This window comes from Semicossyphus pulcher, unplaced genomic scaffold, assembly GCF_022749685.1.
Source record: "Semicossyphus pulcher isolate SPU_LCO1_2020_fin unplaced genomic scaffold, fSemPul1.0.p SCAF_3, whole genome shotgun sequence".
In the NCBI taxonomy this organism is placed as follows: Eukaryota; Metazoa; Chordata; class Actinopteri; order Labriformes; family Labridae; genus Semicossyphus; species Semicossyphus pulcher.
The window spans coordinates 30,599,074-30,614,131 of record NW_027211704.1 but is presented as its reverse complement, the minus strand read 5'-3'; the positions used below and the strand labels follow the sequence as shown (position 1 = coordinate 30,614,131).

Below are 15,058 nucleotides of genomic sequence, written 5' to 3'. Positions count from 1 at the left end.
CCTTACTCCCCCATATCCTGTCCTGAAGGTCTCAAGCATAAGGCCATCTTACAAACAAAAACATTTCATCTAAATTAAATGAGTGTTTCACAGAAGTTAAGCTTTAAAGACGAAGCGCATTATTTTCGCTGTGAGAGAAATTTGCAGCAACAAATCCCTTTGTAGTTTTCAGAGCGCAGATGACAGTCCCAGATGTATGTGTGTCTGATTATTATGTTGTTTCTGCAGAAGAGCAGCTTGTTCATTGCTCTTTGTTTTTCAATGACATGAAACTGTCCCCATAACAGAGCTGAGCTCCTGCTAACAAGCAACCCAAATAAATCCCCCAGTACACATGCTAACGGAAACAGAAATGCAGGGCAACTTAGTGGGATAAATAATGTATATAAAATATATTAATCATTCTTTTGATCTATTATTTCATTTCAATTTATTTTCACGGTGCAATCTTTACGCTCTTACACAAGTGGCTTATAATGTTAGAGAATTAATCACAGGCTATATTCCTCTGGTGAACACACACATCATGTTAGACATGCCCACACTCATAAATAAAAGTGAAACTGCAACATGCAAAAGGTTGATGTGATTTAGCATTAACACAGACTTGGCAGGAAATCCCTCTGGAAATGTCTCCAGTTACCTGCATACAGTGTATGTACCAGCAGGGGCATTCCTTAAAACCCGTACACAGGAATTATATACTGGCCTCCATTAATGTTGACTGCTAGTTATTATTTAATCTTTGTAGGCCCTGTGTTCTCAGTCCCCTTTTTAACCCCTGTCCGACGAACCTGTGTACCAACCAGCAGCCTGAAGCAATCAGGAACACACTCACTTACATCTGCAGGTTTTTTTTCTAACAGCAATATGCCACCAACAAACAGACAAATTCTCATAGGATATTCATTAATTATTTCTTTCAGGCTTAACCAGTAATGATGACCAGCAGCTAGCTGCACTGTTAGCGTCTGTAGAGCAATGCTAATTTGTTATCATACTATAAACTGTAAAAAAGAAGTGGTCATAGCCAATTTGATGTCAGTCATTGGTTTGTGGGCTGCTTTTTTGAAGACTGAGTTTTGCATTGTGGTCGTCTTGTTGCCAATCTTGTTTTTTTATTTGTTTGCCAGAAGTGGCCATGATTGGTTGAGAGGAGGAGTTGGAGTAGAGTGACTGGCTGGCAAATGCTTTATTAGTTATTATTATTATTATTAAGTTAATACAGTCATATAACTTGTGCATGGGGCTAATTCATTAGTTGGCTAAATTAGTTGGCTAAATGATTAATGACAGTGTTTCCCACAAAATAAGTCTTTATTTGTGGTTGTAGCTGACCAGAGGTTTTATTATTAGAAAGAAAAAACCTGAGAAATTGTTACATAAGGGTGGGAAGCAGCAATTTAATTAATTGCAGAATTAATTGCAAAGCAATATTTCCATGAAAAATTCTCCACAGGCACAACAAACACAGCCGACATGTCAAGTTCACTGCTGAGTAGAGGCCAAACAGGTCAGCGGGCAGGACCCACGTGTCACTCAAAGTGGTCCAGGCCCTAATTATTCATATTTCAAACAGGTTAGATATTTAAGATACACATTCACATACAGCTGTCATGGTTGAGGAAATTTGTTCTCTAAAGCCATGATTCTCAACTGGTCAGGTAGCTGTCTCCGGTCCAAACTGCACCATTTCTTATGAAAAAAATGAGTTGTTGAAAAATTTCAGAAATTTGGGTCGCGATTTGTCATTAAGGAGGTGGTGGTGCTGATGCTAGACCAGTTGAGAACAATGACTGTATATATAGATGGTTGACGTGTCTCCATCTGCTTACATTGTACGATGTACGATTGTGTGATGCCAAAATAGGTCCCACGAGAGGTGGTGCCATCTTGTGATGGTGACATCATTTGAAGCCAGAGGCTGCGCAGTAGAGATCGGCGGGTGGCGCCACCGTAGCCACTTCCGCTAACCAAAGCACACATTTAACTTACCGAAAAAACAGCAAGGACCTTGCTCGCTGGCGTGTCTACCAACAGAACAGCTTCTTTGTGTTGGTCTGAGGTTAACGTTCACAGGTATAGAAACTTCAATGACCGTAGTGATTGTTTTAGTTACGTCTCCTCTCACCGTTCTTCCTCCACTCTGCTAATCCGGAACAGATCTGCAGCAGGAGCCGGATTTGTCAACAGAGCTGTCAATCATCATTTTGACAGCATCAAATAACTAATTAAAAATAAACTTGTCAGAAAAATGAACACTAAATCAGCATGATAAGAACTAGCTATAATGACCATGTTTGAGAAAAATGTATTTGGTGTGTATTTTTATTTTATAGTTTGACACATGTGCCATCTGTTAACATGGAGGAGGCGGGCTTTATGACCTATACTGCAGCCAGTCAGCAGGGGGCGCTCGAAATGTTTTGGCTTCACTTTTGGGGAGCTGTCATGTTGTCCATCTTTTTATGGTTGAGAACCACTGCTCTAAAGAGAACCAAACCCGTTTTATGTACCAGGCTGTGAAAACTTCTATCTCTAGTGTAAAGTTGTGGATGTTATACGAGCCTCTATGGGATTGACTCACTTTTGAAACCAGCCTCAAGTGGCCATTCGAGGAACTGCATTAATTGACACTTCTGTGTTGGCATTTTTCAGGCCCAGATTTTACAGCTTTAATCGTACAATTAAAAGCACCCAATTTTTCCTTACAGATACAATATGTTATTGTAACCTGTCTCTCCTTTATTGCGGTTGATCTGTTTCTTCTGAGATCACCTTTCATAAAAGACTCAGAATGTGTGCCATAAAGATTGGCAAATGTATTCTCATAGCTACCAACGCGACTGGCCAGCCTGTCAAGATATTGATATTTACCTGTCGAGGGCTTATGGGAAATGGTGTTCATAAAAATGCTGCTAAAAACAGTATTATTTCATAAGCAACAACATAAAATTGCTTGTGTACCATCCCTAGACTAATGACCTCTTGACATACTGTGGAGCAAGCTTATATTATGTTATATTATTTGGTAATATTAGATGCAATGTGACTTCCGGACTGACCCTGAAAGTGTATTTTCTTCTCTGTTGGATCTATTTATTTCAGTGGACTGTTGAGCGAAAAAATATCAAATCTTGTAGGAAAAAAGCATCTGCGTGGTGGACTCCATATGGCTCGTACCCTTGTGGGTTTTAGCACTACAAACTGCCACTCTATTAGCAGGGGAGGGCTCCTGCGCTGAGAGCCACGCATGAACATGAACATACACAACACGGACACACCAGCATGAACATGTGAGGACGCACACTGTGCCGCTCCCTGCAGTCCCCCTGGCTCGCTCCTCTTCACCCTGACAGCGGCGGTACGAGCCCTCCGGAGAGGAGCATTTCAATCTGTCACTTACCGCTCCTCAGCTCTTTATTGTGTTTGTTATCGCAGTCAATTCTCACTAATGTGTCAAGTTGTTAGGAGGAAATTGGGTCGTAATCCTGCCAGTGATTTCATGTCTGTGTGCTACAATGCTCTTTGTGTTTCTGTCTGTGTAACTAATTTCCCTTGCTGCAGCGGGAGAACGAGGAAACATGAAATCCTCTTATGTGTCAACTTTAATTTCATTGTCCAGGGAGCCAGAGTTTGCACCTCAACTCATACATTTCCACTTTATCTTTTTCTTTTCTTGGCAGTTTAGCCGACTGGAGAAGTTCCAATGACACGAATACACACAAACACATTTAAATTGGAGGCACACTATACTAATTACACACAGGGCTGACTGTGTAGTGTTGTGTTGCTCAGAGGGAAGGAGAAGCTGTTCTTGCAGGCTGGTGCAAGACGAATGCCTTTAGGAGAGGAGGAGTGTGGGGCTGTCAGCGGGAGCTGCTTTTAAGTCACAAGGAAAGTTTTTGCTGCATTGACTGTTTTTGAACTTGAACCCTGAAATGAGTTCATCTCCAATGTCAAAATTAATTTACTTAATGAGGTGCTGCGCTTTGTTCTGCAATGGCAAAATGAATGGTTTATTCAGTGACAATACACAACAGGGTGACAGGTATGTGAGCAGTATTTAAAGGGAGCCGTCATTATTGCACTAGGGTGATGCAGTATCAGCCCTATAATGAACCTCTCCATGTACATTATGCAGCTTAAGTATCTACTCACTAAAACTGCAATAGCATGATACAAAATATTGATTTAAACATGGATTCCTTTCTTCCCCTCAATGGAAGTTTAGATTTTAAAGTTCATAAGTTGACCAGTATAGACAAACCCTGGTTTGTTACAATGCTTTTAGAATGACTGAACTGTTTATAATATATGGCTATATCAAAAATAATCCGAAAACATCTGAACCCAATGACTGTATGGACAACGTCTCCCCATATACTCTCATGGCACAAAATTAAAGCCATAATCGCCCCTGTGACGGGTGACGTCATTTGGAGCCAGATTGCAGTAGCAATTACACTAGCAATCGGCAGGTGGAGCCACTTCCGCTAACCAAACCACACGCCTATAATACCAAAAGATATATGATATATAAAACAGCAAAGATCCAGCACGTTGGCGTATTCAAAGGAGCAATTCAACTGTCAGTCAAAGCTGGTGTTCTCTGTAATCGATAGAAGCAATAATATTTCAAATTGGCGCCATAGCTGTGGAGAAAGTTGTACAAACAGCTCGTGGTTTCACCCATTCTACATTCCCAGTGAGAGACGCTGGAGTGAAATAGTACTGTTTTACAGTCACGGACATTGATCGCTGCAGGCAATTGCTCAGAGCGGTACAGAATCCAAAATACGACGAGAATATACCGGTGGATTGTCAAAAAAATCTTCAGGTCTGCATTTCAAACCTGACGATTTTGAACGAGACATGACATCGGAGGCAGCCGTCCTAGATCAAGGAAGTGTAGTTAAGCAAGCTCCCTGACCTCTGCCAGATGATGCATTTCACCTAGTCGGGCGGAGGTTTTCATTGGAGAAGCGGATAGCGGCCTCCAAAGGCACTGAGCGAAATTGCATTTTTTCCCCTACCATAATGGCATTAGCTCCCCATAATAGCATGATAGGACTGAGGTTGAAAATCGGCGAACTGACCCTTTAACAGCAGAACAGCTTCTTTGTGTTGGTCTGAAGCAAACGTTCACAGATATGGGAACTTCAATGACTGTAGTGTTAGTGTTCGTTACATTGCCTCTCATCGTTCCTCCTCTGGTCCGCTGCTCGGGAACAGATCGGCTGCAGGAGCCGGATTTGTCAATCATCCAGAGAGCTGTCAATCATCCTTTTTACAGCATCAATAACTAATTAAAACTAAACTTGTCAGAGAAAAAACTTGGATGTAAATCAGCATGATAATAATAACTATAATTGACTCATGTCCCATCTGTTAACATGGAGAAGGCGGGCTTTATGATCCATACTGCAGCCACTCAGCAGGGGGCGCTCAAAATGTTTTGGCTTCCCCCTGGTGAGCTGTCATGTCGTCCATCTTTTGATACAGTCTATGTCTGAACCTCACTGACAGAAAAAAATGCATCTTCTAATCTCTAACTATCTCTTTCCTTTTGTTGCAGAAACCTGTTGGACATGGACACCTTCTCAAAGTCCGATCCAGGTAACTGCTGCTGTTTTCTCATCCCTTCTTTTAATCAGTGTTCATGTTTGTAATTTCAGCTCTGAAGTGATTTCACCTCCCTGATGCAATTTCTATTAAAAAAAATAGTGTTCAATTTCATACAGTGATTATTAAATCACTACTTCATGCACCTTATCTGTGCACAGCAAGCTTCAGTAAGCAGCAACACAGTGACTGTCTCCCACTGCCATACAGACACAACACAGTAGCAGCAGTGAATGAACAGTCGTGTCCCAGGGGTCAACTGATAGACTTTAAGTCAAGTCTTTTTCCAATTAGGGGAAATAATCACTGACACTTAATGATTGCAGTTCACACACACACACACACACACACACACACACACACACACACACACACACACACACGTACAGTATGAGCAGCAGCGAGTGGTGGGAATCAGAGAGTTGCTGTGATTTGTCTCACAGTTTGAGCGATTTAGACGACGAGACCAGATAGAGTGAGAAAGAAAAGGAAAGATAGAGAATGACAAAGAACAAGAACAATTGGTGACAGAAAACAAATATCAAAGCTGTCAGAAAGGTTTCTGCTTGATTTGGGAGACAAAAACAGATCTTCCTCTGATTGGATAAATATTCTCTGGGTAGATTTCACACAGTTTATCTTTGTATTATCCTCACTGTCATCATCGTACTCAGTATTATCTCGCATGGTATTTGCACACGTGGGCCTCTCATTACTTTGTGTGTGTGTGTTTGTTTAGCAATGTCTCGTAACAATTGCAATGTTTTTATTAGTCTGTAAAGGCGGTTGTCAAACTGTTTCCAATAGTGTAGCTGCTTTAATTTGTTTTCAGCCATGTTTCCCCTTACTAGTGCAATATATTTTAGTTTGAAATGAACTGCCCATAAGGATGTACAATACAGCGCTGCACCACCAGTATGGGATTTACTAAACGTCAGCCTTGTAACTGAAATACATGTCATGAGCGGTGCTAGCTTCATACAACTGTTTGCTAATTTCTCCCTGCAAAAAAATCACAAGGTCTGAGGGGTTCAAAACATGCATTTAATATCGTTTTTTTGTAGGCTTTGTTTTTATATTTGTTTCAACATGTTTTCGGCTGTTTTGCTGCTACTTTTTACACTAAACATTAATACATTTTATGGATGCTCATCCGTCATTTAAAATTGAAATAGGTGTTGCACAAACATAAAAAAAATTTTTTAGCAAACAACCTAATTTTTAGGAATTTTTTATGAATGAGGAACAAAATCTTAAGTACCCCCGGCAGCTCTCTGAAGTAGCCACAGAGGCACTAGTAATCTCTATTTACAGATTCTACATAGAAATATAGAATCTGTTGGCAGGTGGATTTTATGGACGGCAAGTGTTCTGGTTTCTGTTTGTAGTACACTTGTAGTCCGAGTAACGTGACCAATCACGGCATATGCAGGAAAAACAGTCCGTGTGGAGAGCAAAAGCAGGCAGATCGTAATGACCGGCTCCCATCAGTGTCATCTGATGAGGATTTATGAATCTCTAAAAACAGACAATCCGTTCTAGTTCAAAAATTCAACTTGAGATAAATTCCCTGACACTGTATAATGAAAAACGTTCAGCGCTCAGATTTCCAGACTTCCTCAAATGATTGATCCGACCTCCATTCAACAAACGAGCATTTGAAAAGTAGTTTTCTTCTCCTCTTGAGGACAGACCTGACAAAGCTTCATTTTAACTTGTTACTAATCTGCATCATGATGATGAAATTTCGGCAAAGGTAAGACCCGTTAATTAAAGTCAATCACATAAAAAACAGTAACCAGTGCAGCATGCGGAAAAGGAAGTCTTGACTGGACAGATTGGGGCACTAGTACCTGTTGTAGAAACACTGGTCTATTTGTTTTGTGTAAAATGTAATTACATTAACATAATAAAATTATAAATTACTGCTCACGTTTTAAAAAGCTGTTAGCTGCTGACTGATTTAGGAGTTGGACTGAACTTCTAACAGACTGTGTGTAGTTTAACTGATGAGGGTCAAAGTATCATTAGTTCACAGAAAGATTGCTGATCTGTTTGTTGGCTTCTTTTGATTAGTTAGTTATTTTGTCCAAATAATCTTTCATACAGTGTTGTGACCCTGTTCTTGTTCTTCATGTACATAGTGTTTGTTCTCTTGTTCTTATTGGAATAGCCTTTGACATGTCTGGTGTCATCCAGTCTTAACCCACACTGTGCTGTGACAGAACTAAAATGACCAGTCCTCCAAGTCAAACTGGAAAACACATAGACTGACTCATAGAATAGTTTGTCTGACCTGACATCACTGCAAATGTTAAATTAACAGTAGTTTGCCTCTAGTATAATGTTTAACAGATTTTTTTTTTAGTTGCAGTGATGCAGTTGACACAATCCTCCTCAGGAAGAGAGCAAACGTGGCATAATGTATAGCTAACAAGGTGCTCCAGCGTCAGGTCAAATTGTGATAAGGTAAAATGTCTACTAAAGAAAGATACTTTGCTTTACACGAATCTCTACAGAAGAGGTGTCGAGTTCAAAGTTAGTGCTACCCACAGAGGGGATGGCAACATTTATGGCAACAGTATACAGGATCAAAACACATGAAACTGTAAATGCTTCATAGACATGCATCAACAAAAAAGGCTGTTCAAAGTGTGGTTGTAGTTTTTTAGTGCATGTGTGTTCGGTTGTTGCAGAGATTTCATAGTGACAGTGTATGTGCTCTGGTTTGTATATTCCACAGTGGCTGTTTTTCTTTGTGGCAGCGATAAAGACCCTCAGATCTCGGTGTCAGAGCGCACACACAAATGTCACCCAAAGAAAAGAAATGCTCTTTGAACATTAGTCGTACACCACAGCCCGACAAACCCCGCGTGAGCTTGTGCTGCTTTGTGTTTGACGCAACAAAAAGTCCAAACAAATCAGGTTTGAAGCAGGCACTCTCCAACTTTTAATCCTCCTGAGGTGGAGGTGCATTGTGTGCTGTGGGCTATTGTGCACCAGTCAGAGCTGCAGAGGGTAATTTGTTTGATAGCTTTATAGCACAAGAGCCTTCTTCAAGTACAGAAAGAAGTTATGAAACAAAACTCTTTTAGTGTTTATGCCAATGGACAAAGTGCTGAAAGTTGTAACTTTTTTTTTTAATACATAGAAAAACAAACATCTATCCGTTCTTTGAAGCTGTTTTTCTCAGCACTGTGCTGCTTCACATTATGAGGGCTAGTTTCACCCAAGATCACACTTGTGAGGACAGGTTAGCCTGTATTTGTGAGATGCAGTGGATGGAGCCAGCTTGACTTCACCCATTGGCTAGAGCAGTACTGTTTGAAACCTGGAGTTTGACCTTTTGATCAATGCAATCTTGGTTTTTGTAGCTGGAAGCGATCATATTTGAACGAAAGGGTGGAGCTTTTTGGTTATGCTAAAGATAGCAATTTTCATCTGTATTTCACTGTAATTGTAATATTGATTTAGATGCTAATTTTGGCTGTGCATAAAGCAGCTCCTCCTGCTGAAAAGCTGTACTTTCTTAGTTTGTACAGTCTGTGCAAAATGCTGTTAAAGTTGCGTAAAACAGGTTATTTAGGGCCTGTGTCCACTAACAGCGTTTTTGTGCTACACATACTGTGACGCTATACTTGAGCCCGAGCCGAGGACACATTCTCCCGACTACTGTTAGTTAATGGAAGCTTGTGCTTTACAGTGTCCTTTGCACATCCTCATTGAACATGGGGTTCAGTTTACTCTGTTTGCAGGGATCAGGGAGAGATGGAAAATATGGATTCATGTTACAATAAGACATTTAAGAGTTCATTCTAAACCTGAAACATAAACTGGCTGAGTAGATGATACAACACTAAAACTAACTTTTAAGAGACTTTTTTTGCAGTTGAAAATAATTAAAATTTGTCTGATAACTTAGATTTATAAGATTTCACACTTTTTTAAAAAATCCTAAAAGTTGTGGTGTTTAAGTGAGAACTAACAGTACCTTAATCTCACAGCCTCCTAACAAACTCTCACAAGTTTATCATGGAAGCCAAATTATCTAATGTCAGTCTGTCGATTTGAAAATCTCGATCAAGGACTCAAGAGACAATACTTCCATTCTTATGTAAAAATCAGTAATTCTGATTAAACTAACATTAAGCCCAAAAACCTCCAAGTAAACCTTCTTTTGTGAAATGTTTCTTCATGCGCAAAAAAGAAGGTGAACGTCAACGGTGCTGAACATTTATCAGAATCATCTCAGGCTTTTCTTTGGAATTAAATACAGGCAGAGATTTTCTGCTGCGGCTATCAGGAAGGATTAAAGACGTCTGATAGTGTGCTCATGTTCATTCATGAACACATTCAGTGACACTAAATTTACAGTTTGGACTATTATCTGGTCGGATAAACATCATCTTTGCACATCATTTTATAGGGACTTCTTTACAGTGGTAATCCATAGTTGAAAAAGTGGGAGATAATGTATAAATATAATATAAATATAATGCATATTTAATAATCTGCTATAAAATAAGATTATTCAGTAATATTTCTAAAGGTATTGACAGCATCTAAAGGATCATAAAGAAATTTAGCAGCAGATTTGCTTTTGGGTTAACTCACAGGGCGGAAAGTGAGCTATAAAAACTTCATATTAACACACACACACACACACACACACACAAACTCTCCAGTCAGCGGGCCAGGGGTCGGTTATTGACACATCCCATAGATTAGTCTTTGTTCCTGGGCCGGGTGGAGGTGGAGAACCATGATGGAGGGTAATGATCGTGTCAGAGGGGTCCTGAACTTCAAACCCTTCCTCCCCACAGGGGGAAGTGGGAAGCTGGACTCGCTGTGACCACGATGCCCCCTCGGCTCTTTCATGTCCCTGGTTAGAGGCCTCTATCTGACCCAGGCGTCCGGCCACAACAGGACGGGGTCGATACGTACAGATAATGTCACACAGCATTGACAGCTTCTGATAAATGACTGAAGCCGCTCACAAGGTAGATCCCTGCCTGCAGATAAGACCAGAGAGTCGATACATGCTAACACTCTGTATCGATCCTTTCAGAATGACTGATGATGAGTGAACGTGTGTTAGAGGTCATCTGAGGTCTGATTGGCAGTAAATGGACAACTGGTTCTTCATTCATAATTTACTCCTCAACATGTATCTGGTGGATTAAACGCTGTGTTCTCCTTATTTCCCTTTGAACTCTGCATCCACCAGTGCATACAGATATTTTGGCTTGTAGTAAGGTTGTTTCTCGGAGGATCTTTAAATGCTTCATATCCCTAAAATCTGCACAACCTGCAGTTTTAAGAGGTTTTAGAAGTCATGCTGTATTTATTACGGTTTCTATTTCTGATTATTTTAAACAGGACCATGCAAACAATCAGCCAGATCACAGCTGTCCCTGCTGCCTGAGCGTTTTAACCCATTTTACACCGCATGCATCATAATGTAATGACATCTTCAGCGAACACACAACATAAGATGGAAGTCTGAGCTTTAAGCTGCATAAAGAAATAAAGGCTCAACCTAATAAAGTAATTATTTCTTGATTATTCTAAAAGGATCTTGTAAAAAACATAAATAAAGTAACTAGTAATTATGTGACATACAGTACAATGTAATGATGCTAAAGATGTAAGTCTTAACTTTCAGGTGCAAAAAGAATGAAGATAACAAAGAATATGATTATCCGAGTTCAAGGAAAAGCTTCATATATATGTAGAATTCAAAAGGAGCAAATGTATAATATAGGACGAGGTGATAAACAAGGGGTCGTATCACCTTGTCCTAAACAGAACTGATCACACAAACATGAAATATGACTTAATGTAATTAAATATGCAGTTGACCTATCAATTGTTCAGTGTCTTTCCATTAACAGTGTTAATTATGTAATGCTTATATTAATGCACTCATTCAAGTTCATCATTTATAAAATAATGTAAAATAATTAACAGATTCTTTAAAGCTTGTTTAATTATTCAGGGGAAGAAATGTTTCCAGTCATTAAAAGTAATAATCTTGAAGAACTCAGTTTGTTTCTCTTTGGCGGCACCGGTGGCGATAAATGGTAATTGCGGGAGCACACTTCCCAGAGATCCAGACAGTGTTGCATGTGTGACGTCCACGGTTGGCTCTGGTTGTAACTTGTGATTTTCCTGGCTGATGGTTGCTTTCCTTTTCAGACTGTTTGCCTTCATCTGAGCATCGAGTTTGTTTCTTTTTCTTTGGATTTTTACTTATTTTTGAAGTTTGTAGTCATCGATCTTCTCTTTGTTTGTTCAGCCATAGTAGATTACTGTTTACTCGCAACACTTGCAGAGACCGGAAAAGCAGCCGCTTAGCAGACATTTGTTTGAATGAAAATCTTCAAAATTATTACTTTAAAGCAAAGACATTTATCAATATTTTAATCAGATGGAAAAATGTGCAGTCGTTAATCAGCGAATCCTCACACAACCGTTCATTTGTGAAAAGTTTCCCCCTTTGGTGTCTCATACTGCCGCACGAGGAAGGAAGTACCCTTCAAGTTTTATTTAGGTTTTCAAACTTTCTTCCACTTTCATCAGAAAACCCTCATGTTTACATGGCTAAGGCTGTGAAATGTTAGCAGTTTGGTGAAGTCTAGGCACCAAATATACAGTATGTGTTAAGTCTGAAAGGTCCCCGTTTGGGTGAGCTATCTGACCACCTTGACCTCTTCCCTACACAGATTTTCTCCCTCTTCAAACCTAACATGCATATTACTTTAGTGCGAAAGTCAACAGTTACAGACAAACAGTACCACAACTTCCATGTTGACTGAAAATGACACTAGTCAGATATGACATCACTTGCGACTGACTGGTTTGATCAAAATGACCAGCCTTCTCAAACAGAAAACAGATCAAATCATCTCCTTTGAAACAAATTTTAATGTTGGACCAAGAAAACTGCATTTCTGAAACCCTTCATGAATCAGATTTTTTTATTATAACTGTGTTGGTTTTGTATTAAATTACAACCAGAATTAAAATAATCTGGTGTTTTGTCGTCTGATTACCTAACATTGCTTTCCAGCGGATGTTGTTGTTGCACCTTTCAAACAGGACTGAGCAGCTTCTCCCCTCCCCTTCATAAACATGAAGGTAGAAGGACAGATTGGCTGTTACACACACATGCTTTGTGACAGTGACCCAGATGACACTGTGATGCTTGGCTATGCTTCCCCTCTCTGCAGAAAGCATCCCACTAAACTATATCTGCAGCATATGTGGATGACTGTATTTACAGTCGCAGCAGGCTGAGTGCTGTGCCTTCATCTCTGTGGAAATGTCTGTGAGATTAGATTTCGGACTCCAGCTATCATCTGCTCGCATCCTTTAGGCGGGCAGCGCTGACCAGGCAAAGCTCCCCTGATGGGTTTCTCCTCACATCGATAATCCATCTCACAAATCTCTGCTTCCGCACTGAAAAGGCCCAAACCATTGACTGCTGCTTTGAAGTTCTGCACAGAAATATAGAATGTGATCTTTGGTGAATACTTCTTTTTGACTTTTTTATTACCTTGTTTGTTTATTGTTTACTCAGTGATGTTGAAAAAAAGGGTCATTTATATCCATGACTGTGCACTTGTTGGTCCTCTCTCGACCTCTGAAATCAACAGACCTTTTTGACCCTTTATTTGCAAGTCACTGCATCTTATTAAAAAAAAGCAGATTTCTACCCTTTGGAATAAAATAACAAGTCTCTTGAGCAGTCCAGCCTGTCAGATATTTGCATACTTTAGAGCAGTGGTTCTCAACTGGTCTAGTCTCGGGACCCACCACCTCCTTAATGACAAATTGTGACGAAAGTTTCTGACAACTCAAATTTATTTAATAAAAAAATGGTGGTTTGGACCTTTGACGGCTACCTGACCAGCAGGTTAAATAGTCCCTTCCACAATTTGTTCAATTAGCAGCCTTTTTCCAACAGAAATAAACAAAAAAAGCAAGCAAGCACGTCATAGGAAACCCATGTCCTTCAAAATAAAAGCGCAGCATAGACTTTTTGCCACAACTTTCTTTTCAGGCACACATCCACGACCCACTGAAAACAGCTCTGCGACCCCGGTCCCGACCCACCAGTTGAGAACCGTGGCTTTAAAGAACAATGATCTATGCCAAATGACCAAATTGTACCTTAAACAAAGCTAAAAAATACCTTTTCCATTTCACATAATTTAAAATAACCAGTTTCACCTGCACCACTTCTTCCACTTCCACTGTTCTGTGGAAATGTTTCCCTCACACCTCGAGTCTCAGTCGGCTTATTTTCACCCGCCAGAGCAGTGACCTCATTTAGGATCGCAGTGCTGAAGGAACCTCCCCAAGCCTTTCAGTGCGAGTCTGCTGCATCCAATATTAGGCCTTGTGTCTGGTATAAATATTTATCGTCATCCCCCATGTCATCCCCTATATACCTTATTATTACTGTTTTATTCATTGAATGTATCTCAAAACATCCCAAACATTATACTCATAAATAAATGCAAGAAATATTGAATACAAAAGAATGAGGTCAGCAGATAACCTCCTTAAAGCTTGGAATCCAACGTTAGGCCAAAACAACTGCATCAGTTTTCTGAATGCTGAACAAACACGGACACATGTTTTATTGTGTTTCTTTCTTCAGTTCTCTTTAAGACTCTTTTTGAAAGATTTTCCCCCTTTTAATCCGTGTTTCATTTCCACCACCTGAAGGGACGTGCTAGTGCACGGACATTTGTAGAAATCAGCAAATAAACAGAGTCACATGCTCAATTTTGCACTGTATATTTGTAATTTTAGTAGCCTTTATTTTTTTTTTATCTCTAATTGTATTATTCTCACAGGCTTAAGGAGTGGGGGGGTGAAAGATGTGTGGATGCCTAAATTTCCCTCTGGATCAATAAAATATCCATCCATCCATTAACCACAGAGCTAAACCGGCGCCCGGAATTACAATATTTTAAAGCCCCCCCCCCAGTGAAAATCAAGTGTTTAACCTTGTAAACATCTCCATGTGGTGTTCTTCGTGTGGTACAAGACATATCAGGGACAACGTCAGCAGTCATCTCCATGGCTGGGCCTGCCTGCTTTTAAACTGCAGTGTACCAAGGACAAGCTGAACAACACGTTTTCAGATTGGCAGGTTTGAGACGTCACAAACCTAAGGAGCCAATCCCGTTGATGGACGGGGTGACGCTATGCATATCATTATGTGCAACCTATGGCAACCACTTCTGCGATGAGCGAGCCAGCTGTAACCGCCATCGTCATTTTTGCAAACTCACTACTGACTGCTAACGTTAACGTTACGACTACTAATTACTACATTTCAAGCTAGCTAAGTTTCAACAAGTTGCCATTAAACGATGGCAGAGACGTGTTTTCTTTCCGTGACGGAGGGGGCGGTTGG

The 15,058-nt window shown here is 40.1% G+C and overlaps 1 protein-coding gene across 1 annotated transcript in view; it reads left to right on the top strand.

The window, feature by feature from the left end:
- LOC138605535 (copine-9-like) overlaps nucleotides 1–15,058 on the top strand; it is a 182,605-nt gene that overhangs the window by 10,727 nt on the left and 156,820 nt on the right. Inside the window, exon 2 of the mRNA XM_069677865.1 lies at nucleotides 5,579–5,619. Coding sequence (XP_069533966.1) covers nucleotides 5,579–5,619 — 41 coding nt within the window. The remainder of the gene's footprint in view (nucleotides 1–5,578; nucleotides 5,620–15,058) is intronic.